Genomic DNA, 25,735 nt, shown 5'->3' on the forward strand with positions numbered 1-25,735 from the left:
AGAAGAAATAGATAGACCCCTGGCCAAATCCCTTATTTCAGAGATTGAGCTGGTCTCCCTTGAAATGAGCACTCCATTCCCTCCAATTATTAGACTTAAGAACCCTAAAGGTTGAACTTCTGCCCATGAAGGGTCCTCCTTACTCTCAATCTGTTCTTATACCAACAGTCCGCAAAACTGTCTCTCTTCTGTAAGAAAGTGGCTCTGTATATACTGCATCAAAGTAAGGTACAGTGTGTACAGAGTCCAACAGTTCCCCAGCGGTTTGGCAGAGGTTAAAATTAGATATAACCGTACTCTCCAAAGTGGTAGCTTGGTCGAGCAGTAAGGCTGTATCAGAGGACCGTGTAAAACATTTGTTGTACACACTGTCAGCAAATAGTCTCACACTCAAGAACTGAACTCTAGGCCAATTGTTTTGCATATAAAAAAGATATAGTTTATTTTAGAACCTCAGGTTTGTATAAAAACACTTTCTCAGAATGAGGTGCTACAGTTGAATACTTTGTGTGCAAAAGACTTGCAAATGCAATAGATACAAAAGGTTGCAATAGGCAACACAAACTTCAACACAATAATGACATTGAGCTCAATAGGAATTATAAGTAAATGCAATGTCAGCTACTTTACGTATGTTTTTCTTACTCAGGGCTGGATCCTGGATTCAGCCCTGGTGCATCTCCTGTAAACCGTTGAAAGAAATGGTTTTTGTAAAACAGTCGATTTTTAAGGAATATTTCAAAGCTGCAAAAATCGACACTTAGAAGAATTTCTGGTGAAAACCAGGCAATGTTATCCTATGGAGGAAAATCAGGTTATCGGAAAATCACAGTTGTAAATACTTTTTCCGGCCAGTGCTGGGTACCTGGATCCAGCACTGGGATCTCTCCTGGTAACAGTTGAGTAATTTTGTTTTCGTTGAGATGATGATTTTTAAAGAATATTTCAAAGTTTCAAAATTCGACACTTAAAAGAATTTCCAAGTGAAACCAGTCAATGTTACCCTATGGAGAAAATGTGAGTTATCGGCTTTCAGGTAAATACACGACTGGCAGAGTTAAGGTTCTGAGACAAGACTCAGGGGTCTCCCAGGGTCAGGTTGGTACAGTCAATACCCCCTCAGCGGCACAGGGGCAACCGGTGCCGTGAGTAGGCCCAATTTTAGCCTATGGCGGGCATGGGACCTTTGGTTGATGGCAGCTAGCAGGCAGGCCATGCGGCTGTGGGAGCAGAGCTCCTGGTCACTTACACAGGGTAAGTGGGGAAGTAGAAAAGAACAGATACTGCACTTCCAGGGGCACTCGGGCGGCAGGGTGCAGGATGCTTTTGGGCCGTCGGGTGCCTAATGGATTTCAATGGAAAAGCTGCGAGATGAACAAAGGCTGCAGGCTCGAGGAAGGAGATTCTTCAGGTGCGACCACCACTTCGAGGGGTAAGTTGGGAAGCTGTAGGTTGGGTAGACACCCAGGAGTTGGGCACTGGGGGCCGTGGGGCGCCGGGGTGTTTTTGGTGTTGGGAAATCCTATCCTCTTCTGGTCGCAGTTGGAGGGGTCCCTGGTGTTGAGGCTGCAGGTGTTGTCAGGAGCGTCGAGGAGGGTCCTTGGGTGCTGGATTCTTGGTCACAGTCGCCCAGGGGACGTCCTTGTGGTCTTTGTTCACTCATCACAGGCCGGGCTCGGCAGGTGCAGAGTGTGCTGGATTCGCGGTTCTTGGCTGGCACCAGAGGTTGCTGCTGTTTGAGCAGAACCACTGCTCATGGGAGTCCCAGTCTTTAGATGAGCAAGGCAGTCAGGTCCACCTGGGTTTTTTGAGGTTGTTGACCACGAGAGATGCCAAGATTTAGCAGAATCAGGTTTGAGGGTTGACAGGCCGGTAGAGCTGGGGCCATGTCAGTTGGTGTCGTCCTCTTGTTAGCAGCTGCACGGCAGGTCTTCTTTCTTCTTGTTCTTCTTTGTAGTTTCGGGATCTGAGGAAGGAAGGTTCAGGGTGCCCCTAAATACTAAATTTAGGGGTGTTACAGGTAGGTGAAGGTCAGGGACCAATGGGTCCCTTTCCTGGGGTGGGTACACCCCCTATCCTGCCACTCTCCAGTGGGAGGGGGACGGAGCCTAATCCTAATTGGGTAGGGCTCCCCATCCTCAAGATGGCAAGAACCCAGAGTTGTTCTTCACCCCGCCTTCCCCACCTGAGGGGTGGGGTTGGCAGAGGCTGGCACACCTCCTATCCTCACTTTGGTTTTCCCGCCGACCTTCCGCCAGAGTGGGGGTTAGAACCAGTGGGGGTCAGTTGCTGAGTACAGCAAGTGGTCTGGAGAAACTCAGAAAGGCGGCATGCCTTTGAAGCTTCCCCTGCCCATCCTGGTGGAGGAGTCCCAGCACCTCGCCCCAGGATGTGCATTGTTGCAGGCCCACAAGAGCGAATGGCTCTCGACTCGGGTCCAGCAACATGTCTGCTGTGTGGCAGCCTAGGCAGCCTCTCAGTCAGGACTCTGGTCGTTGGTTAGTTTAAGGGGGCATTTCTATGTCCTCTGTCGTGCATTTTACATTAAATCCCACCCTGGCATCAGTGTGGGTTTAATGTGCTGAGAAGTTTGATACTAAACTTCTCAGTCTTCAGTGTAGCCATTATGGTGCTGTGGAGTTCGTAATGGCAACCTCCCAGCACCATATGATCTTAATGGCAGCACTGCAATTACAGTGCCCAGGAATGGACTTGGGCACTGTAGGGGCACAGGGCTCATGCACATGTACCCTCACCACTGGCATAGGGCACCCAGCTAGAGGGGTGACTGATGTATGCCAGGGCAGTGTTTTGTGGGCATTGGACACAGGGATGTATTCCATGTTTACTGTTTGGTTTGTTCTGCACCCAGACACGCAGCCTGCCAAGGCAGTGTGTGTATGTGTGTCGGGGCACAGGGCCTCTAAGGGTGGCACAATAAGGGCTGCAGCCCTTAGGGGCCCTCTCTGGTCACAGTGCCCTGGATAACTAGGGTACCATTTACCAGGGACTGACCTGTGGCCAGAGATGCCAATTGGGTTTAGGTTTCAATGCAGTTTTAAAGAAGGAACACAGGCCCTGTGTACCTGATTGGCAGGAGCCCAGGGCACACTCCGTCAAAGTACATCAGCAATTCAGCAAAAAGTGGGGGAATACTATGCCAGCAAGAGAGCACTTTCTCACATCTTCCCAGTTGATTTAAGATTCATCTTAAGGAGCTGGTGAGCAAGGTTTTTAAATTAGGTGTGTAAATTAAAATCTGTGTAAATGACGGTATTAAAACCTGCTTTGGGAGATTATTCCTTGTTTTAAGAAGCATGCAAAACAAAACGATAGAAGTTTCCTGTTTTGGTACCAGTGATATCTGGCAGAGACTTGAGGCCCGCATATTCCTTATCTTAGAATAATTCCCAGGTGTCAGACTAGACCTGGAAATGTTTTAGCACTAGCCCGTGCACCAGTAGGTTGCGTCCTTCGACTCTGTGCCTGAAGTGATGTGCTGTTCCACTATAGGTGTCACCCCATCGCACTGATATCAGTTCTTTTCTTTCTGCTCCAGTCTGCGCCGTTCCGGAGAGAGCTACCCCCAGTCAATTTTTTATTGACTTTTTTTTCTCAACTTTTGTTGAATACATTTTTAAATATTTAATCTCCTAGTGTTAGGGTTGTCAACTAAAAAGCCAATAGTCTTTAAACTATGTAATGTGGATCTCAGGCAGTTGTTTGTGACAGGCCCTCATCTGGTTTGCTTTGGTGCTTGGAGTGGGACCACCACTTCAAGAACTGCCAGGACCGTTGCGCCATGATCCTGAGTGTGCTGATAGAATGTTCCCTGAAGCTCCTTCCCATCCGATGTCAGACAACCTAGTGATGCTCACGGTTCCTGTCATGCAGAAGGTCCCCGGACTGCTCGCGGAGCTGCTCCTGATGACTGTTGTAGCACTCAAATCATCATGTAAGTCCCACAAGGGGAAGAAGTCAAAGAAGTAGAAACGGTCTTTGACTTCCACAGCGGGTTCCAGGCCTTGCTGCCAGGGTCTCCCAGAATTTACTAAATCGACCTCCGAATTATGGAATTTTATTAGGCCGTGCACCTCATATTTGGGCGGCCCAACCCATTTGGAGCACTTTTGGGCCTCACAGGTTTGGGAAGGACCCTACTGGATTTTCAGCGGCGGATCAGCCGTCTGTGCCAGTTGAGCCCCTTGTACTCAGTCCTGGATCAGGAGCAGCACTGGCTGATCCTTCGGTGCCTGCTACAGTTCCGATGCTCTCAACTCTCCATTGCGGCATAGGCCCCATCCACATTTACACCTCAGACATGGAGCCTGAATGGCGTTGTCCAATACCATGCCCTCTGAATTGGACCCAGTTCTTTTTTTTTTTTAGGTCTGGAGAGGATGAAGATTTCAGTTGCCTTCAGTGACAATCAAGACAAACTTCTTAACTGAGGTACTTCAGCTGGGGTCAATCCCTCTGAACCTATGCTCCCATTCAATAAACCCACATAGAGGTCTTGCTTGGAACCTGGTCCAAGAAAAGGACAGTTGCCCTCTACCATCGCACTGCTCCCGGGACCCCAATTTCCTCGCCCAGCACCCCTGCACTAAGAGCTTAGTAGTCCAAGCCTCCACGTCCCAGAAAAATCCCTAATCATTCTCTACCACTCCACTGGATAGGGAACCCAAAATGCTGGATACCTTTGGTAAGCGGATGTGCTCTTCTTCCAGCGTTTCACTACAGCTGGTGAACAACACGTACCTTTTGGGCTGATAGACCCACCTGTGCGAGATTTGGTTGTGCAATTGCTGTCCATGGTTTCGGAAGAGGTCAGAGCAATACTCACACGCTACTTTAGATGGGCAAGATGCAGCAAAGTTCACCATCGGATGTGGACTGGAAACCACCGACTGGCTAGGAGGAGCAATTGCATCATTGGTGGCACTTAGCTGGCATGCTTGGCTGAGAACCGCTGGCTTTTCAGGTGATGTCCAAGATTTGCTCATGGACATGCCCTTTGATGGATCTCACCTTTTATGTGAGAAAGCAGACTCGGCACTGCAGCGCCTGAAGACAGCAGAGCTACAGCCAGGTCCTTGAGTCTATCTATGTCCCATTGCCAACCCCTGTTTGCCTTTCACCACTACCATGGCTATAGTAGGGGCTACCAGCAGCAAAAGTTTCAATCCAGCCACCAAGGCCAGCAGGTTTCTCATCCTTTTTGTGGCTGTGGATGCGGTTCCCACAAACTACGTGGTAACTCCAGCCAAAGGTTGGGCCAGTCCTCCACTCCCCCGGCAGCTGCAACCTCCAAGTCCATTTACTTTGCCCTTATAATAGCATGAGCACCCAGTGGGAGGTGGGATTCGCTGTCGCCTGTCCCACTGGAAACCTTGAACATCGGGCAGATGGGTTTTGCAAATAGTCTAGAGGGGCTACTCCACCCGCTATCTGGAGACCCGTCCACTCACTCACAACCAGCTGACGGGTGACCTCCTCTGTTTGCTCCATCAGAGGGTGTTAGCTCTTCTGTCCAAGGGTGCCATTAAGAGGGTGTAGGAATCAGAACTAGGTTGTGCTTGCTATTCCCGCTACTTTCTTGTGTGCAAAAAAGGATGGAGGCCTTCATCCTATCCTAGACCAGAGACCTCTCAACTTTTTCGTGAAAAAGAAGTTCCAGATGCTCAATTTAGCTCAGCTCATGTCTGCCTTGGACTCTGGATGGTAGCATTGGACTTTCCATATTCCCGTTCTGCCAGCCCACAGGTGTATCCTGCAGTTTATGGTAGGTCAAGAGCACTTTCATTTCATCATCTTTTCATCACTTGTGGGACACCCCCGCGCCGCACGGCCACCAGCTGCTGCGTGTGCCCCTTAGCCTTGTCCCTGCCGCGCTGCCTGCCTCGCCGCCGGCTGACTCCGTTGTCATTTGTTTTTATTTTTGTTTTGTCCGACATTTGTGCTTGTCATACTGTTTTTGTATTTACTGCATTCGTGCCCGTGTTAGCGTCTTTTTTCCCTTAGTGCCTGTTTATTTTATTTTTCAGCTTTATCAGCTTGTGTCCTTCCTGTTTGGCCGCCTACCTCGCCGCCCTCCGTCTTCCCTCCCCGCTTCCCGCCACCACCGCAGACCCCGCCCCTTTTTTCCTTCTGTTCCCTCCCCGCTCCCGCCTCCCAGCTGCTCCGCCCACCCGCGCACTTCGCCTTTAAATGGCGACCGTGCGAACGCGCAGCGGTCACGCGCAGCGGGTGCGCCGTTTGTGCGCCGAAGGCGCGCCAAAGGTAAGCCCGTCTGCGCCCGTCCGCGACTGGATCGCGACCAGCGCCAGGACCCCTGGCCCCTGAAGACCCCGACCGACCCGCCTGACGTACTCCGCCGCCACCCTCAGCGCTCTCAACTCCGGCCGACTCCCAGATTGCCATCAAGCCACACCACGACGCACCCACGGACCTTTCAGCTGCCACGCCTGCAAATTCACCTGCATCCGGACCTGCCTCACACCAGCACCCGCCAAGCCGAACACCAGCAGCACCCACCTCAAGTGCATCCTGCTCAACACCCGCTCCGTCCACAGACATGCCATCGAACTCTGGAACCTCCTAGACGCCACAGCCCCTGACGTTGCCTTCCTCACGGAGACCTGGATGAACGCCTCTTCAGCTCCCGACATCGCCATCGCTATCCCAGAGGGCTACAAGATCGTCCGGAGGGACCGCAACGCCAGCCAGATGGGAGGAGGCATCGCCATCATCCACAAGAACACCATCCGTCTCACGACCAGCACCGACAACACCCTGACCACCGCCGAACACCTGCATTTCCAGATCCACACCAACCCGAACACCACCCTCAGAGGCACCCTGATCTACCGACCCCCTGGACCACGCACACAATTCAGCGAGGACATCACCGATTTCGTCAGCCCGCATGCCCTCCCCTCCGCTGACTACATCCTCCTGGGAGACCTCAACTTCCACCTGGAGAACAACGACCGCAACACCACCACCCTGCTGGACAACCTCGCTAACCTGGGACTCAAGCAACTGGTGTCCACCCCCACCCACCTCGCCGGACACACACTCGACGCAGTCTTCTCTTCCAGCACAGACATCGACTTCAGCCACGCCACAGAGCTTCAATGGACGGACCACAGCTGCGTCCACTTCACCTTCAAGAGAACGACGACCCACCACCACCAGCAACAGGCCGCCCGCAGAAGCTGGAACAAGATCACAGCAGACCAGCTCGCCACCTCCCTGAGCCAGCACCCTCCTGCCAGCTCAGCGAACCCCAGCCAGGCCGCCGACAACCTCACGAAGTGGATCAGCATCTGCGCGGACGAGCTCGCCCCGCTGAGGACCCCGCCCAGCAGACCCGGAAGCAAGAAAGCCCCGTGGTTCACCGACGAACTCAAGAGCTCCAAGAAGAACTGCCGAGCCCTCGAGAAAGTCTGGAGAAGGGAACCTACACCGGACAACAGGACCTCCTTCAAACTTGCCACCCGGAAGCACCACCAGCTGATCCGCGCCGCCAAGAAAACAGCATTCAAGGAACGGTTGGACAACAACGCACACAACTGCAAGGAACTCTTCAACATCGTGAAAGAGCTTTCCAACCCCAGCGCAGGAAACAATGACATCACCCCATCGCAAGACCTCTGCAACTCCCTCGCTTCATACTTCCACAACAAGATCGCGGACATACACAACAGCTTCAACAACCAACCAACGCACACCTTGACAGAACAGCCACCCCCCACCACCACCCTCCACGCCTGGACCCCGATCAGCACCGAAGACACCATCCGCACGATGAACTCCATCCACTCCGGATCACCAACCGACCCCTGCCCTCACCACGTCTTCAACAAGGCCGACGCTGTCATCGCACCCCACCTGCGAGACATCATCAACACATCATTCGACACCGCCACCTTCCCTGAGAGCTGGAAACACGCCAAACTCAGCGCCCTACTCAAGAAACCAACAGCGGACCCCACCGAACTCAAGAACTACCGCCCCATCTCGCTCCTCCCGTTTCCTGCCAAAGTCACCGAGAAGACCGTCAACAAGCAGATGGCCGCCTTCCTCGAGACGAACGGATCCCTCGACCCCTCACAGTCTGGCTTCCGAGCCAATCACAGCACCGAGACCGCCCTCATCGCCGCCACCGATGACATCCGAGCCCTGATGGACAATGGAGAAACAGCGGCCCTCATCCTCCTAGATCTCTCCGCGGCATTCGACACGGTCTGCCACCGCACCCTAGTACAGCGCCTCAGCAACATCGGAATCCAGGACAAGGCGCTGGAATGGATCATCTCCTTCCTCGACGGAAGAACACAGAGAGTCCGCCTACCACCGTACAAGTCAGAGGCCTCCGAAGTCATCTGCGGCGTCCCTCAAGGATCATCTCTGAGCCCCACCCTCTTCAACGTCTACATGAGCCCCCTCGCGGCCATCGTACGCAAACACAACCTCAGCATAATCTCCTACGCCGACGACACCGAGCTGATCCTCTCCCTGACCAACGACCCCGCCTCCGCCAGAGCCAACCTGCACGAAGGGATGAAAGAGGTAGCCGAGTGGATGACGACCAGCCGACTGAAACTGAACTCTGACAAGACGGAGGTCCTCATCCTGGGCTCTTCCCCCTCCGCCTGGGACGACTCCTGGTGGCCTCCCGCCCTGGGCACCGCACCCAAACCGACAGACCATGCACGCAACCTGGGCTTCATCCTGGACTCCTCCCTCTCCATGACCAGGCAAGTCAACAACGTCTCCTCGGCGTGCTTCAACATCCTATGCATGCTACGGAAGATCTTCCGGTGGATCCCCACCGAGACCAGGAAGACCGTCACCCAGGCCCTCGTCACCAGCCGACTGGACTACGGCAACGCCCTCTACGCCGGTACCACCGCCAAGCTCCAGAAGAGACTCCAGCGGATCCAGAACGCCTCAGCCAGACTCATCCTCGACATCCCACGAACCAGCCACATCACCGGACATCTGAGAGACCTCCACTGGCTCCCCGTCAACAAAAGAATCACCTTCCGCCTCCTCACCCACGCACACAAAGCCCTACACGACCAAGGCCCGAGCTACCTCAACAGCCGGATCAACTTCTACGCTCCCAAACGCCACCTCCGTTCAGCAAACCACGCCCTCGCCGCCGTCCCCCGCATCCGAAGAGCGACTACAGGAGGAAGGTCCTTCTCCTACCTGGCCGCCAAGACCTGGAACTCCCTCCCGACCGACCTGCGCCTGACCCAAGACCACCTCTCCTTCAGGAAGAAGCTGAAGACCTGGCTGTTCGAGCAGTAGCGGCACCCCCCCCCCCCCCCAGCGCCTTGAGACCCTACGGGTATGTAGCGCGCTCTATAAGTGTCACTGATTGATTGATTGATCATGCTCCCTTTTTGCCTTACCAGCAACCATTGGGTGTTCACAAAGATGATGGCGATGGTTGCAGCATACATGCGGGGATGCCCTCTTCCATTTAACCTGTTCTGGACACAGTGCAGTTTTGGGCCTATCCTCCACAGCTGTGACACCTGGATATTCAGGTAATGATAACGATATTTCAGCCTGCTTCCTGGATTTCAGTGAGACTGACTCTAAGACTGTTGGAGCTCATGGCCTCTTGCATCCTGTTAGTGACACATGCCATTTTGTATTTGCGGCCTCTGCAGTTAGTTCATGATCAGTGGAATCTCTCCGACATGGTCCAGATCTCAGAGGGTACTGCAAAAGACCTGCAGTGGTGGCTACAAACTGGGATTCAGTCAGCAGCAGACCCCAATCTCTTCCCCAGCCAGAGCGGACTGTAATAACAGATGCATCAATACTGAGCTGTGGTGGCCCCGTGGGAAAGGTGGAAATCAGAGGACTCTTGTTTCCGGTTGAGTCTGGACTCCACATCAACCTGTTGGCACTTCAGGCGATCCGATTGGCATTGTAATCTTTCCTTCCTTCAATCAGGGGAAGGCTCGTGCAAGTGTTTACAGACAGCACCATGGCAATGCGGTACTGCAACAAACAAGGTGTGGCAGGGTTGTAGACCCTTTGTATGAAGGCCTTGCATCTCTGTACATGGCTGGAACGTCAGTGCATTTCCCTGGTGGTTCAACTCCTGCTGAAATCTTTGAAGGTTTGACGAACTCCGCTGCTGATGCCTAGTGGATCAGAAATAACTTCCCCACTCAGAGGTGTTGCAAGGTCTCTTTCAAGAGTTGGGAGAACCTGTTTGCTATCGACGAGAAGATGCAATGTCAGCAGTTTGCATGCTGGAGTTTCCAATGCAGCTTTAGCTTGGAAATGCTTTTCATCTTCGGTGACTTACAGTCCTCCTGTACTTCTTTCCGCTGATTCGACCAAGACTGTATACGCCTGCCATTGTGGCAAATGTGTGGCATGGTGTACATCCATAATCACTGACCCTTATTCTGCACCCTAATTCCTAGTTTTACTGTTCTTTCTCTTGTCCTGCGGGGCTCTGCTCTGGCATGGTTAAAGGTGATCGGTCTGCCATTTCGGCATTCTTGCTATTGCGGACCAACCTTCTCTGTTCAAGTCACCTATTGTGACTAGGCCCCTGGAAGGCCTACAGAATATGTTCCTCCCAGACCATTCATCATACCCCATTGGCATCTTACTCTGGTACTCACTTTTCTCAAAAGCTTTTTATTTGAGCCGCTACACAACTGTCCACTTCGCTTGCATACTATCACGATAGCTTTTCTATTGGCTTTAACATCTGCCAGGGTCTTCAGCGAACTGCAGGCATTTTCTCTCTATATATCCTCCTTATACCAACTTTTACCCAGACAGGTTCTGAGGGCCCATGCCTCTTTCCTTCCAAAGATTGTGACACAATTTCATGTAGGCCAAAATATCACTGTTTCTACCTTCTTTGCTGCACCCCACCTCTCTAAAGAAGAGAGACTCTACCTTCTACACCCAAATAGAGCATAGCTGTTCTACCTTGATCGCACAAGAGTTCTCGGTGGGGGATCAACTCTTTGTAGGATCGGTTTGAGCTAAGAAACGGAAGGCAGTGCAGAAACAGACCATCTCACAGCGGAGACCTGCAAACCCATTGGGCAAGAAGCAACTCCCCGAGGGTTTGCATGCTCATTCCACCGGAGTCCAGGCTGCCACCACTGCATTGCATCTGTCAGGCTGCAACATGGGCGTTGTTACACATATTCACAAAGCACAACTGTCTGGTTGGTCAGGTCCATTCTGACAGGCACTTTGCCCGTTTGATCCTGCAGGACTTTTTGGTTTAATTTGTTTCATAGACCCACCTCCGGTTGCTGTTCCCTAGGTTTCTATTCTAAGGTAAGGAATTTTCAATTAGAAGTTTATCAGATAAAGCAAGTAACTTACCTTCAGTAACGCCTTATTTGGCATAGACTCTAGCAGCAGATTCCTTACCGACCCTCACATCCTCCGCACTCCACAAACTGATTCAGTTGGGTCACCCTTCTGAGGCCCTTTGCGACACACTAGTATGTCAGCATTCTGTGTGGCTTTGTGCTTCTGGGTTGAAAGTCACAAAAAAATACTGATGTCAGCACGTTGGGTTGGTGCCTATATAGGCACCGCACACGTCACATCCAGCGTGAACCACACGGTTTCAAGCGATGCCACCTACCGGTGTGCTAGGGTACTGCTCGAAAATTTTCGGATCCAGTCTGACGCCTGGAGATTATTCTATGGTAAGGAATCTCTTGCACGAAAGTCTCTACTAACTAGATAAGGTGTTACCGAAGGCTGTGGTCTGGCAGTACTCTCCGACTGTGTTTTAACCTTGACCACAGATACAAATACCCATTTAACTCAATCGCGAGCCTCCTCGGAAAGTGGCAATTTAGCCTTTTTGTTTTACACCTTCTGGGAAAAATAAAGAACTTGTAACTCAATGGGGTGCTGTTTGGGAAAAATAGTGTACCTTCTTTTCTTTTTTCAGAAGGTCAAAACATTATTTAGCAGGTACTTTCCCAAAATTATTTTTCTTTAAACAACCTCTACTAAGTTTCTAGTTTCTAAAAACATAAGTGGGTCATTTATCATCTGTATCCGAACTCCACAAATATTTTAGGAAATGTCATCCTAATCTGTAATCAAGTCTTCCTGATATATTTTGCAGTACTTTAAGTCAAATGCAAAATGCATTAGTGTACTAATGTGAAGCAGCTTGGTATAAAAGGATGGTGAAGTCTAAGGGGTTATGTTAAAATGTTAAGCTAAAAGTAACCTACACAGAAAAAAGCAAATGCCCACAGAATAATGTGCTCTTCCACTCCACAGGCTGGAGAAATGAGACTAGAGGTGACCGAAGTAAAGAATAAGAATCCTGGAGTAGGAAGATTTTTATCAGTTTGCTGTTCTTTGCAGTTAAGGTACTGGAATCTGGTGGGCACAACTGGGATGTGCGTATGCATCCACCCCGGGGGCACATTGTTATCACGGAAGCAGCAACAGACTTTTCTGAGACCCCTTTTATAATGTGGATCAGCCGAACACAAATTGCGTGCCTGCCAAATCACAAGGGGGTGTTCCCTCATTTGCACAGGCATTGGTCCCTGTTGGCATTCTCCTGCTGGCAGGTGCAATAACTCACTGCATTCACATACTAGGGATTGATGCCGCCTCTACAGACTGAGGTCATCCACCTCCAATGAAATACAGATCTGCTCCATATTCAACTGATGCTCTCCTCAGAGCATGTTTGGCTTAATCTATCTGTGCTAGGTGCGCAGAGTTCCTGGTGACTCTATGTACAAACCAATACAGTGCAGCCGATGCATAATTCAGGCCCTGTTCTCCTGTGCCATCCTATAAGGATTTACCACTTTTAGGACTGTAAGGGCTGGGCATCAAAATGACTTGTGTGGAACATGTTGCTCGCTATTGCCAGAAGACGATCTTAAGTACAAAAATGTTGATTCTCTCCTTAGAAATCTACAGGGCCAGATTGCTCTGATTCCACATCAACTGCCACTTCGGTTTAACGAAGCACATCACTATGTAGACTCTGTAATTTGACCCCCACTCTCCCTTCCTTACAGAGTTCGTTCAAACCTGACTTCAGGATGGAGGTTTAAATATTGGTCCTATTTGACCTGAAAGAATGTAAAACCGTGTATGCTGCATACCAGACTTCGCCATGTCCCCTCTTAAGAGCTTTCGCCATGTGGCCCACATCACACTCTATTATCTGTGTCACATTCAAGACCGTAACTACCAACACATTACCCTCCCTTGCTGACGAGATCAAGATCTCTGGTGGACAAACTACACAGACATCCGTGACCTTGACGGGCATCGGAGTTCAATAAGAAGACACAAGGCAAGCTGCTTGTTTTGCATCCAAAATCTGCACCTCTATCCAATACAAATCCATAAGATTCCATTTCTCTCCTATTAACAGATGCAGCTGGACATGCACCTCTTCAAGAAATGGCTTGTCTGCAAGTACTACTGGATTCCTCATACACCTCATCAGGGGTAGCAAACGCTATATAAATGCAAGCCTATTCCCTCTTCTATCCTAGCCTGCCACTACCCTTCTCCATCCAAATAACAGACTAAATTCTCCACCGCTCAAATTATTTTCATATTTCACTATACTAATTCACTACTAATCCTTTATAGGTTCCGGAGTAGCGTGCTACTCATCAAAGAAAGAGCTTTGATGCCTCATCAGGGTTAGTAAACGATATATAAATGCAATTACAATACAATAGACACTGAGCATTAATTCCATTACCTGTAATACGTTGCACTTGAATTCCCCTATTTCATACATATTCTTCCTGTACAGGGTTTCATTGCTTTACAACTGGGTTTTCTCTTTTAAGTGCACATGTTAGTGCCCCGAAATCCTGCTGTTTTGACACAGTAGAAAATAACCTTGCTGCAAAGCATTCTGGGAGAAACCCTAGTCTTGAACGATCTTTCTATTTAAAGGGAAGAAAGTGTTTTATTTGTTGATTTGAAAACAAAATGTAGGGATACAGTCTTATTCAAAACTGCTCTGGCGTCTATGGTACAACAGGGACTTATGAACTAACTAATAACTCCTTTTAGGTCATTGTCACCGGTAAGTAACATTTTTCGTGTTAAAAGTCTGTCCGTATAAGGTGCCTCTTTAGCATTCCGCAACTTTTGAACTTCTTGTATCTGTATCAAAGGTCTAATATGTTGTCCGCACAATGTGAGAAGTCTTGTTATTGCTCCTTCGTGAGCTCATCTTTGCATTTAATTCAGTTGAGGTGTTTTTCTCCTCTTGTTTGCTGTTCCTTTGTGTAAAGCTCTGCACAGTTCTTCTATCGCTGATATGTACTTTCGTCTTCATTGCAGCAAGCCTTCTGGTGTTTAGTGCAAATCTGTGAGAAGTACCTTCCTGGTTACTACAGTGCCGGTCTTGTAAGTATCACCAACTGGAGGACGGAGCTCAAACTTAAGAGGACAATTAGAAATGTTCGCTATCACCCTCACCTCGGGATAGTTAAAAATGCTGTGTGGCTGGTTGCCATAATGTTTTATTCTTCATTTTCACTCCCTGCTGTTCTGTGATTAGGAGGTTATCTTCTACTGGACAGTGGAGCTCCACCCACTGATCAGCCACACCTTCTTGGCACCCAGCATGCTCCTGCACTACAGTTCATTTCTCTGCCTGCTAATAGAATGATTACCAACCAGATCCCCATTTGGAAATAATTCCTTCAACTAGGTTGTTTTAGTATTTTTGACCATCTATATTGTCCTCAACTTTGTCTCTGGAATCTCTTGCTCACTAAGCTATACTTTTAAAACTAGGGTTTGCAAGCAGTGTCGAATGTTTCAGGGACTTTTATCTGATTCTGACCCTCATTCATTGCCCCCACAAAGACATGTGTGCCCTGTTGCACTTCCTTTTCATTCAGTTTACTATTGTCTCATTTTCTGTGTATTTTCATGGCGTCTTAATCTTTACAATGTCTGCAGTAGCAGACCATGTTGGAGTGAAATCCATCTTGATTGACCGACCCTTTATCTAGAAGCCATGGCAAAATCTTAACAGAAGGTAGTAAATTACTTAGAATCAAGACACTCAGCCCACTTTGTGGGAACAAGAAATCATACAGGCAGCAGCCTCAAATCAGTTGAGAGTATTTGCTATTTCCACGACTGCAGTTGTAGTGACATAAAACTGTTCCCTTAATTTCATAGGCTTTTAGGGTGCTCAGGAATGGTAAAAAAGGTACCCACCTTTTTTACCATTCCTGAGCACCATAACTGAGAAGCACGATTTGCCCATACTCTTTTTTTTAATTTTAGTAAAACAGTTTCTTTGCTTTTTGTGACAATACAACAATCCCGGTAGTGTTCATTCAGAGAGTTGAAATGCTTCAGATGAAGTGTAAGGCGAGAGTCTCCTGTGCGGGGAAACCAAGGGAGATGCAGACAGCGGAACAAGTCTTCTTGGGGGCTGCTTACCTGAAAGAATTTTAAATGTGTGCAACTGGTCAATCTGCAAATGTAAAGGGTACTTGGAAGCTGGTATTTGCTTTAATTGATGGAATCACTTCAAGCTTCCTGATGAGCCATTTTTTCTTTTTAAGAGATATTGTAGGGGAGCTACCAGCTAAGCTGTGAAATGTGTGCGTTTAAAAAACATATTTAACAATATTGCACTATGTACAGTGTGGGTATTACTAAAATCTATATTTTGGAAACATCATTGTATCTTAAACCTTTTTGCGTATTTTTTCAGCAGCCTGTCTTATACTGGGTGTAATGGAAGTTTAAAATAACTTAAATGTTCACTGTGGTTTCTGCCACACACTTGGGACCTTGTAGCATTAAACTTACAAAAGTCAGTATTCTGCACCAACCAGGATTCAATTCTCTGGCTCTCTGATACAGTGCATTAACAAAGACAGGTTTTAAAATGTACAATAGTGCCTTTCCCACTGGTTAACATAACTTGCACTTAATTTTCATTTAAGCTGTGCATTATTTTATATGTGGTTACCTGAAGGGGAAAGACTGAAAAAAAGTAACAGAATATTTAGTTTTTTTTTAACCACACCCCTGTGGTCACCCGCCACCATTGTGCACAGCATTAGTTTCCATACATTTTTTTATTCACTTCGATCACTGGTGCTTGGTGAAGGCTGGCTGCTGCACTCACTCACCCCAACTCATTTCTGCATTACCCCACCACCACCACTCAAGCAAATTATAATTTTTTTATAATGTTGTTTTTGCAGGGTTTGGCAGCTACCATTTGCTTTTGGGCTGCTCCACCTTAAAACAAATGTTTTTTCTTAAAAAGCCCTTTTGCACAGGTAAAATATTTTTTTTCATTTACTGATCCAAGTGGCATCTACCATCTTGGATTCGAAAACAAAAAGAAATAAAAAGGCCCACTCAGGCAGTAGGCATGCACATGTATGAAGATGCCTATGGGCTCATAGGTCATCAAGCATGCATGCACCAACTGAATGATGCATCACCAGTACTTATCGCATCATGGCCCACTTTTGTTTTGATGCAAAGAGCATTTGCTTTTTACCAATGCTGCATAGCATCACTAAAAAGCATTAGCAAAACCAATAGGTCCCAATGGCAAAACCTATTGGCTTTACCTAGGCCTTTTTTTTAGTACCTCATTGAAGTATGCGTTTTCTTGCACCCTCTCTTGTGCACTGCTCAAGTCTCAAATCATGCGCCCCAGCGTTTGAGGAATATTGGTCTACTTAGCATGGCTGAAAAGGAAATGTCTCCTCTCCTGAAGTCCATACATCTGTTTCCTGATAGCAGTAGCAGAAAACCAAATGATTGTGCATTTTTCCTAGATTGGAGCCCTGTGGAAAGTAAATTAGGCCTTGCAAGTATGTTAGTTTAAATTTTGACACTTCCTTATTCTTTTTGCATTCTGTTCAGAGCTTCCAGATTGAAACATATTTGAAAAATAAGCCATTCCATGTATAAAGATTAAAATAATAAATGTAATGTACAGTTTTGAAATACCTTAAAAAATGTTAGCTTTTTTCATTTTTGTTTTACTTTTTTTTTTAAGCTCTTTACCAGCAACTCGCATTACAGATGCGTGGCCTTTTGGCTTTGCAAATGCTTGCTTTTTTGGTGGCATTTTTTTTCTCTTTTGATTGATCCAAATGTTTGTTATATGCTTTGATTGCCTCTTTCTTCTGTTTTTTAATTCTACTGATCCTGTGTTAAAGATTATCTGGTTACTATAGTTTTAGAGGTTTTCCTATTGTTAAATAGTTAATTGAGGGCTACTTGTCTCCTTTCTGCTACTTAAAAACACCTTGAGGCCAGAACATTGCAAAATGAAAGAATGAGGGGCTTAAGATTACTGTCCGTGAAAGGTACATTCCAAAACGATTTCTCTCAATCACTATTTCTGAAGATTATTTAAAAGTAAGGCTCCCTTTGTTGATGGATGGATTTTTTCTCATAAATACAGATAGAAATCGATGTGTTCTCTTGTTGGTATTCATGCATTGAAACAGAAGAATAAAATACATATAACATGTAGAAAGGCTCTTTAAGTGGTTCCCAGTACTGACTGTGTCAGTCCTGGGACAGACAGATAGATATGTCCTCTTCCATCCCCTCCGTGTGCAGCATTAATAGGTGAAGCGTTTACAGTGTCGTGGGCAAGGAGGCACAAGCACAAAGAAGCATTCAGAAGAAATGTGAAGAGCGTTGTTGGAGTTCTACTCTTGTTTTTCTGCACACTAGTAGTCTAGGTTGGTGAGGTCCATTGGGATTTTAGTTCCCAAGCTTTTAAAATGTTTACAAAACAATTATCATACTTTTTGCTAAAAAGAAATGATGGGGGTCTTCCGTACTGTGAGGTGAAAAAGGGGACAGATAGTATACCTAAAAAAAAAAAAAAAATCTCTTTAGGGTTCCTACTACCTTGACGAAGTGTAATGTGTGCTGTTGGTTAATTAGCAAATGTAATGCTGCTTGGGAGTCAGTGTAAGCTTTAAATGATAGGAGCATTTGTAGCTTTGTGGTGTCAACAAGGTATTATTTTAGGGAGTTACTGTAAGGTGTTACCAGTTCTGAAATATGTTCTTTCAACTGGAACCTATACAAATGTTTTGCACCTGTTTCTGTAGGAAAGTAGGATCTGGTTTTATGGTTACCCCCACTTTTTTGCCTGGTGTTTTTCTGTTTATGACTAGTCTGACTGGGATCTTAGGTACATCTTAGATTGGACACTGGTGTACCATTATCAGTCCCTAGTATATGGTACTTAGGACGAGCAAAGCAAACAAAAGGAGGTGATGGACGGAGCGCTGAAACTTTTCAGGCACTCACCCCAATCACAGATCTGGGTTGAATCCATCATCATTCTTTAACTCACTTCGCCTTCCGGTTCAGTGAAGACCTGGTTTGGCAGTTCTGGTTGGAATGTTCCCAATGAGGCACAGGGTCAAGACTGATTTGCATACAGCTGGGTCTGAACTGAGGTGGCGAAGAGAGCTAAAGAACGATGATGGTTTCAACCCATATCTGTGACTGGGGATGAGTGTCTGAAAAGTTTCAGAACTCAGTCTATCATTTCCTTGTGTTTGCTCCATTTCTCAGTACTTGACAAACTAAAGAGTCAATGCTGGGTTCTGTTATAGACTATCACCTGAGTGATGATGGTGCCAGAACTTGCAATTTCACTCCTTCGCTCCTCCCCCCCCCCCCCCAGACATTCTTTTTATTGAGTTAAGACACGCTCTGAAGGTCTGTCTGTAACCTACATGTCCCTCATGCCTTGAGCGTACGTGCTTTGTGAGCAATATTTGGTACAGCTCTGTCCTGCCTGATCTGTTCTGCAGAAAATGTAAGGTTACACTTATGCCTTCTGTGAGAGAAAGAAACCTGCTTTGCTACTGCTATGCTCTGTGATCTGTGAGGCAGTGAAGCTTGCACTGCTGCTATTCGATTTGTACCTGTCCTGAAATGGGAAAAGCTTGTGCTACGTGTCAAACATCTTTTTTAATGGAGTAGTCAAATGTGTAACATTTTAAAACATAGATGAGAAGTGTTTCCATGTCATGTGTACGTATCAAGCATTTTAGCCTACAGCATGTTGTAAACTGGGGTTTTGAGCCCGCAATAAAACTGTTATTAGCAAAACCGCTCGCCCCACAACGCAGCAAGCTACTGTCTCAAAAAAGCATCTAATTGTGAAATGGAAAATAAAATGTAGCTCCTGGGTTGCTACTTTATTTGTTTTTTCCCTTGTAAACAGCCCTGTGGGTGAGATGGCAGAGACAGCCTTTCAGACGCAAATGCAAGCATTTGTTGTTAATGGGCTAACATTAACACTCCGTGTTAAAACCTGCGTGCCAAGGGTACCGCATTTACCAAGAGTGGGAGCAGCGGCAGATACCCGTGCCTTGAGGCAGAGGAAGGACAAATGACGACTTGTCACCGCCTCTTCTCGAGGCCACCTAGGGGTCTGAGTGATTTAGGAGGTGCGTTTACACCACCACTGTGCTGCGCCCTGGGTTAAAGAAGTGCAGCACATACTGCAGGTTCTGCGCCTTGAGGGCGGCCAATGCTGACTACGTCATTCAGAAGGGAAGTGAGTGCACGCAAGGTCACTCATGTGTCATCACGTATGAGCACGTATTGAACGATACGACTGCATGACGTCATAACAGGTATGCACTCGTTTTTCGTTACTTTTCTCTTAATTTTTTGCCTACTCCGTTCAACATCCTAAGGGACCACTTTGCAGAAAAAACATTGGAAAAGCCAATAGGTCGAAAAAGCCGACACTGGCTTTGCAAATTGGTCGTTTTTAATAAGGCCGCTGAGAACGCGACACATGGTGCTGCAGAAGGCTTTTTAACTGTTGTCTGTCTCCTGCTGCACTACCTGACTCTTCAGTGAACTCTGCGACAGAGTTTTCACCTTCAAAGTTTATAGAGTTGTGAGACGTTGTGCTTCCTTTTAGTCAGAGGTGAAGTCCTATTTTACCGAATTACCTTCCGATCTGCCCACGCCGGTAGTCGCCATCGGCGGCTCCTCTTTCATAGCTTTCATAGACAGTAACATATCTGTTTGAACCTGGCGTTATTTCACTGTCAAGTTGACGGTGGAAACACCTCACTATTCGCTTCAAGTGAATTTCTACACAGATCAGTTTCTCCCAAATTCCACTAGGTGGCGGCAAAAGATTGGACAGTGCAAAGCATCTCCCGAAACCAACAAAAGCTACTGTATGCATGGTGTTGCAGTCTAGAAAACAATACCGTGGATTTTTTTTGCATTCAGCTGGGGCATAACAAGAAAAACGATAAAAGGCAGGTATGTTACCAAACAAACCTCGTCCCTGTAGTAATAACGTATCTGGAAGCATATGAACTGTTGGTATCTTCTTTATTCAGACAACCCCTCAGCAATCAGAAAGCACGCCGAGTGACAAGCATATAATGAATCCAACATTCCAATCCAAGGAATTAAATACTAAGAACTATAGATTTGTACTGATTCTTAATTCTACTGAATCATGCAATTCCAAAACATGACATACTAATTAACCACAATACTACACATCCTCCTTCTTTCAATAAAACAAAAAAAATTAAGGTTTACAAACATAATCATCAAAACGTTTTGGTCTAACAATGTTTCTACCAAAGGTATTAACCTTTAATTCATGGGAATGTTGTGGAACATTGTCTAGACAAAGTTCAGAGGAGGTTTCAGTTTGAGAAAAGCTCTCAGTGGAAACCACAGGTGGAAGATCTACAGCAGAGGGACCATCCTCACTCAACACAAAAATTAGACATAACATTCAAAGAAGAACATTCAGGGAAAATATTGATCCACCAATAGTTGCGAGAAGACACACATTTATTAGGATCACTAGGTGTAAAATCATTTTTGACTAAAGATAAATGACGTATACTCCCATCAGATAGCTTGACAGTATTTTTCATAAGTTTCACAATTTGAACTGGAGGACCAAACCTGCTTTGACCCTTAGACACCTTGTTAGATTTAACTCGAACCCATTGTCCAATGGACAAATGGACATCCCTGGTACCATGTTTTTTGTCAAAATACTCCTTATTTTTGCGTTGAGACGTTTTTAATTTTCTCAGCATCCCACATAATTTGTTTGCTTCTGTACATCCATCCTGGATTGACTTTAGAATGTGGAATGCGACCTCTCATGACCCCAAAAGGGGTCTCTCCAATGGAATCATGACTAGTGACTCTGTAAGTCCTAAGAATTTTCATAAGTTCATGCTCCAAATTTTACAACTCGGTTGACCCTCTCAGTGGCACCATTGCCCCTGGGGTGATAAAGTGCAGAAAATGTTTGTGAAATGCCAGCAATATCCAAAAATTATTTAATCTCAACCAACTTAAATTGCACACCATTGTCAGTGAGAATGTTTTTGGGAAAACCTTCACATATAAAAACACTGCCTAAGAAGTCAATAACAGCAGTGGTGTTTGCTTTATCAACCACTTGGATTTCAAACCATTTAGAAAAAAGATCAACAAGTACAAGAATATATTTGGTTGAACCATCACTCCACACAATGGGACCAATAATATCTAATGCTAAATCATACCATGGAAGAGAGGGGCAACCTTAAGAGCTTTAAGGAGGGTTACGTGTTTTTTGTGATTTATCCGCAAACTCGCAATCAATACATTATCTTACAAATCTTTCAGTTTCTAAGTCCACTTTAGGCTGCCAATATAGAGACTTGACATTTTTCTTAGTGCGAGTAATACCATTATGTCCTTCATGGCAAAGGGAAATGCTCTTATTTCTTAAGGAGATAGGTGGAACCATGTAGTCTCCTCTAACAATGTACATTCCATCAACACCCAATTCATTTCAAAGCTCCCAAAAAAGCTTTCATCTCACCAAGCAGATCAGATTTGACTGGACCCCAATACTGTTGTACTTTAATTCTTACAGATTTGAGGATATCATCAAGTTCTCAGCTTGTTCCCACTCTGATTCATGTAACCCTTTAGTTTCATTAGTAGAGAAAATGCTAGCAACACAAAAGTCATTCCAGGGATTATAATCAATTTCTCTGAGAGGTAAAGATAATCTGCTAAGAAAGTCAGCAGTTACATTTTTCTTTCCTGAGACATATTGCACATCATAGATTAAATCTTGTAGACGCATGGATAGCCTGGGGATCCTAGCAGATGCTCTGGACAATCCATCTGAGGTAAGTAATTTTGTCAGTGGTTTATGGTCAGTGCATACAGTAAATTCCCTTCCCCACAAAAATTTGTGAAAGTGCTACAAACCCCAAGCACAGGCTAGTATTTCCCCCTTCGATAACAGAGTATTTCTGTTCAGTGGGAGACAGTGTCCTGGATGCAAAAGCAATAACGATGACTGAACCTCCCTCATCTATTTGGGAAAGAATGCTGCCTAAACCTTTGCCACTAGCATCTGTGGTGAGAAAATTGGAAGCAGTAGGATTGAAGGCTTGTAGTTTAGGAGCTTTGCAGATGGCACGCTTAATATCATCAAAGGCACATTGACAATCTAAAGACTAGTCAAATTTGTTTTCGTTTTTTGATAAAGAACGCATTTCATGAGTGCGTTCTGAAAAAAATTCAACTAACTTAGAATTACATTCTGCTAAGACTAAAATGAGCGTAATTCCTCTTTATTAGAAAATGGGGTAGCTTGACTGATGGTTGACTGATGGCTTCAACTAATTTTTGTTTAGGTTTAATGCACTGTTCAGTGAATTTGTGTCCGAGATATGTAACCTTATTTTCAGCAAACTTGCATTTGCTCGTTTTAGCAGTAAGACCTTTCAGAGATAGGATGGATAAAACTTTTCTTAAAAACTTCTTCATGATGTTGTCGTGATTTACCCATAATTAGAATGTCATCTTGAAAGACGGTGACTTCTTTTATGTTACCAAAAAGCTCAAACATTAACCTTTTGAAAACGGCTGCTGCAGACGCAAGTCCAAAAGGCATTCGTCTTAAATGGTGACAACTAAAAGGTGTACAAAAAGTTAAGTGTTTGATTTTATTTGTTGAGGACAATTGGTATGTGCTAGAAAGATCTTAAGTAGAAAACCATTTAGCATCTCTGGTTAGCATTAACATTTCATCTATGCGGGGCAAAGGAAATTGGTCCACCACAATATTTTCATTGAAACCTCTAAGATTTACACATAAACAAACCTTGCCATTGGCACGTCTGGCTACAACTAAGGGCGAAACCCATTTAGATGCTTCTATTGGTTCAATAATACGCACATCCAAGAGGCGTGGCCGAGCTGCACCTAAGATGGCCGCACTCTAACGTGGCTCCCGTGGGGAACTAACATCGGCCCCCGACATCCGCCAATTATCCTTGAGCCTCACTCTCCTTGAGGCCGGGTTCGTGGACAGCAAAGGATCCAGTTTCGGGAGCCCTTTCTCCGGACTCTCCCAGCGGCGTTTGAGTGCCGTGGTGACCGCCGGCAGTTTGGGGCCTGCAGCGGCCTACTCAGCGGAGGTGCGGGAGTCGGACACAAGCCGGCGGAAGCTGAGCAATCCCGGCGGTGGGCGCCAGGTGAGCGGCGGGCTGGGCGGCGGACGGCAGACACCTAGACCAGCGCAGGTGGCACCGGAGGGGGAGTGCCCTCTTCCCCCCCCCCCCTCCCCCATTGGCAGGAGAGACGCGGGACCCCTGGGGCACTGGGGGCAGCAATAAAGGAGCAGCTGGCACTGACTGGGACCCGGAGGACCGGCCGAAATCCGTGGTTGACTTGGGCAAGGCGACGCTGCCCTTTGAAGGTGGAGGGCGGCGCGGCCCTCTTCACAGACCTCCTGGCCCCCTGCTGTGTGGAGATGGCGGCTGGCAATTGAACTGGGCAACGGGCCAGAACGGATAGAGGGCCCTGCACAGGGGTGCACTCTAGCAGCTGTCGAGGTCGATGGCTGAGTGGTCAGGAGCAGATTGGAGGGTGAAAGGGCGCCTGGTAAGTTGTGGACGGAGCCCCGACATCACAGGAGCTACGTGGACGCTGGCAGAAAGTGGCCGCAGGGGGTCATAGCATGCACGAGGGGCATGGTGGCAGCGCCCCATATCCACTGAGCTGCGGGGAGAGATCCTTGGGCGATAGGGACTGGCGAGAGGCGCCCACGTGGAGATTTCGCTGGAGGGGCAGTCGCCGGGGAGGAAGATGGAGTTGACCGGTGGACTGCCTTTGGGATTAGTTGTTGGGCCTGTGTGAGACCCTACGGGAGCGCAGAATCACCGCTCGAGGTTGGGCCCGGTGGGTCCCACCGCGGTCTCGTGGAGGCCCCCCCTTCCCGGCGGGTGGTCCCAGCGCCTGCTGACATGAGGCCCAAGAAGTTTACGATGACCCAGACCAACACCATGGGCAATTATACAGCTGCTTTGAGAGGTGGAGGAGATGCGCAGGCTGGAGCCCTGGCAGGCGTTCAAGAGCCGTCGTTAACGTCGATCATGCAGGCCATACAAACGATGGGAACCACATTGGAATCCAAGATATGCAAGGTATCCATCGAACTGACACTACTGAGGGCGGATTTAAATAAAACATCGGAGAAAGCCACCCAAAATGAGGCAGACATTGCAGAACTCTGCAGTGCCACCAAAGAATTACAGCAGCAGGTGCAGCGACTTTCGCATCAGCAGAAGGTGGTGGCGGCCCGGCTGGAGGACCAGGAAGGGAGAGCCCGCCGCAACAACATACGTGTGGTGGGGGTGCTGGAGAAGGAGGGGCCGAGCGTGGACCTGTTTCTAGAGGATCTCATCCTTAACCATCTGAAGCCCAAACGCCTCTCGAAGTTCTTCGCAATTGAACGATCCCCCCTCCGCGTCCAGGGGCCCCGCCGCGGACAATAATTGTACGGATCCTGAACTATAGAGATCGGGACGCCATTTTGCAGGCAGCCCGCCAGCATGGAGATCTGCGACTGGATAATGCCGCCATCAGGCTCTTCCCAGACTTCATGATGAAGGTGCAGAAGGAGCGCTGCTCCTTTGATGGTGTTAACTAAGTGCTCCGAGAGAAGGGCATCAAATATATGATGTTTTTTCCAGCAAAACTCAAGCTTTTAATAGATGGCAAATCCCTGTTCTTCACCTCCCCGGAGGACGTACATTCTTAGCTGGAGGAACGCTTGGGCACGACGGGCTCCGGATCGGGGGGCGGCTAGAGGAACACGGCACCGCCTTCTATGACTTCCTCGGCTGATTCTCCGGGAAGTGGACGTCAGCTGTGGGGACTTCCTTTGCCCCCACGCAGGAATCTGACGCGGAGCCTGTTGGCCTCGCCAGACGTGGGGTGACGTTGCCAGGCTTGGTATGCAGCGCAGAAGATGTCTTGAGTGCAAGTGATGTATATTGAAACTCTTTTTTTGTGTCTGCATTGACTGTATTCCAGAAGTGGTGTGGACGCTGTCCGGGAGGGGGGTCAGCCGGAGGGAGGGCCCTTCCGGGATGGGGATGTTAACGATGATCTGCCTGGCACTATCTGGGAAGAGGGGAGGTGGTCCGGGATTCCTGAATGAGAAGACTGAGGATGATCTTTTAGCAACGGCACCGTTCCGGGACAAATGGGACAGAATGTGGCCAGTAATATATTACAATGTGGGGCCGGGGAGGGCCCTCAAGTTGCGGGACTGGGTAGCAGCACTCACCCCTTGGTTTTTCGTTTGAAGGGCTACATGTTCTCT

General features: G+C 47.5%; 1 protein-coding gene across 1 annotated transcript in view; it reads left to right on the top strand.

The window, feature by feature from the left end:
• Positions 1-25,735, top strand: part of TBC1D10B (TBC1 domain family member 10B) — a 401,631-nt gene that overhangs the window by 277,946 nt on the left and 97,950 nt on the right. The window contains exon 6 of the mRNA XM_086931687.1: positions 14,371-14,436. Coding sequence (XP_086787813.1) covers positions 14,371-14,436 — 66 coding nt within the window. The remainder of the gene's footprint in view (positions 1-14,370; positions 14,437-25,735) is intronic.

This window comes from Lissotriton vulgaris, chromosome 7 (genome assembly GCF_964263255.1).
Source record: "Lissotriton vulgaris chromosome 7, aLisVul1.2, whole genome shotgun sequence".
NCBI classification, from domain to species: Eukaryota; Metazoa; Chordata; class Amphibia; order Caudata; family Salamandridae; genus Lissotriton; species Lissotriton vulgaris.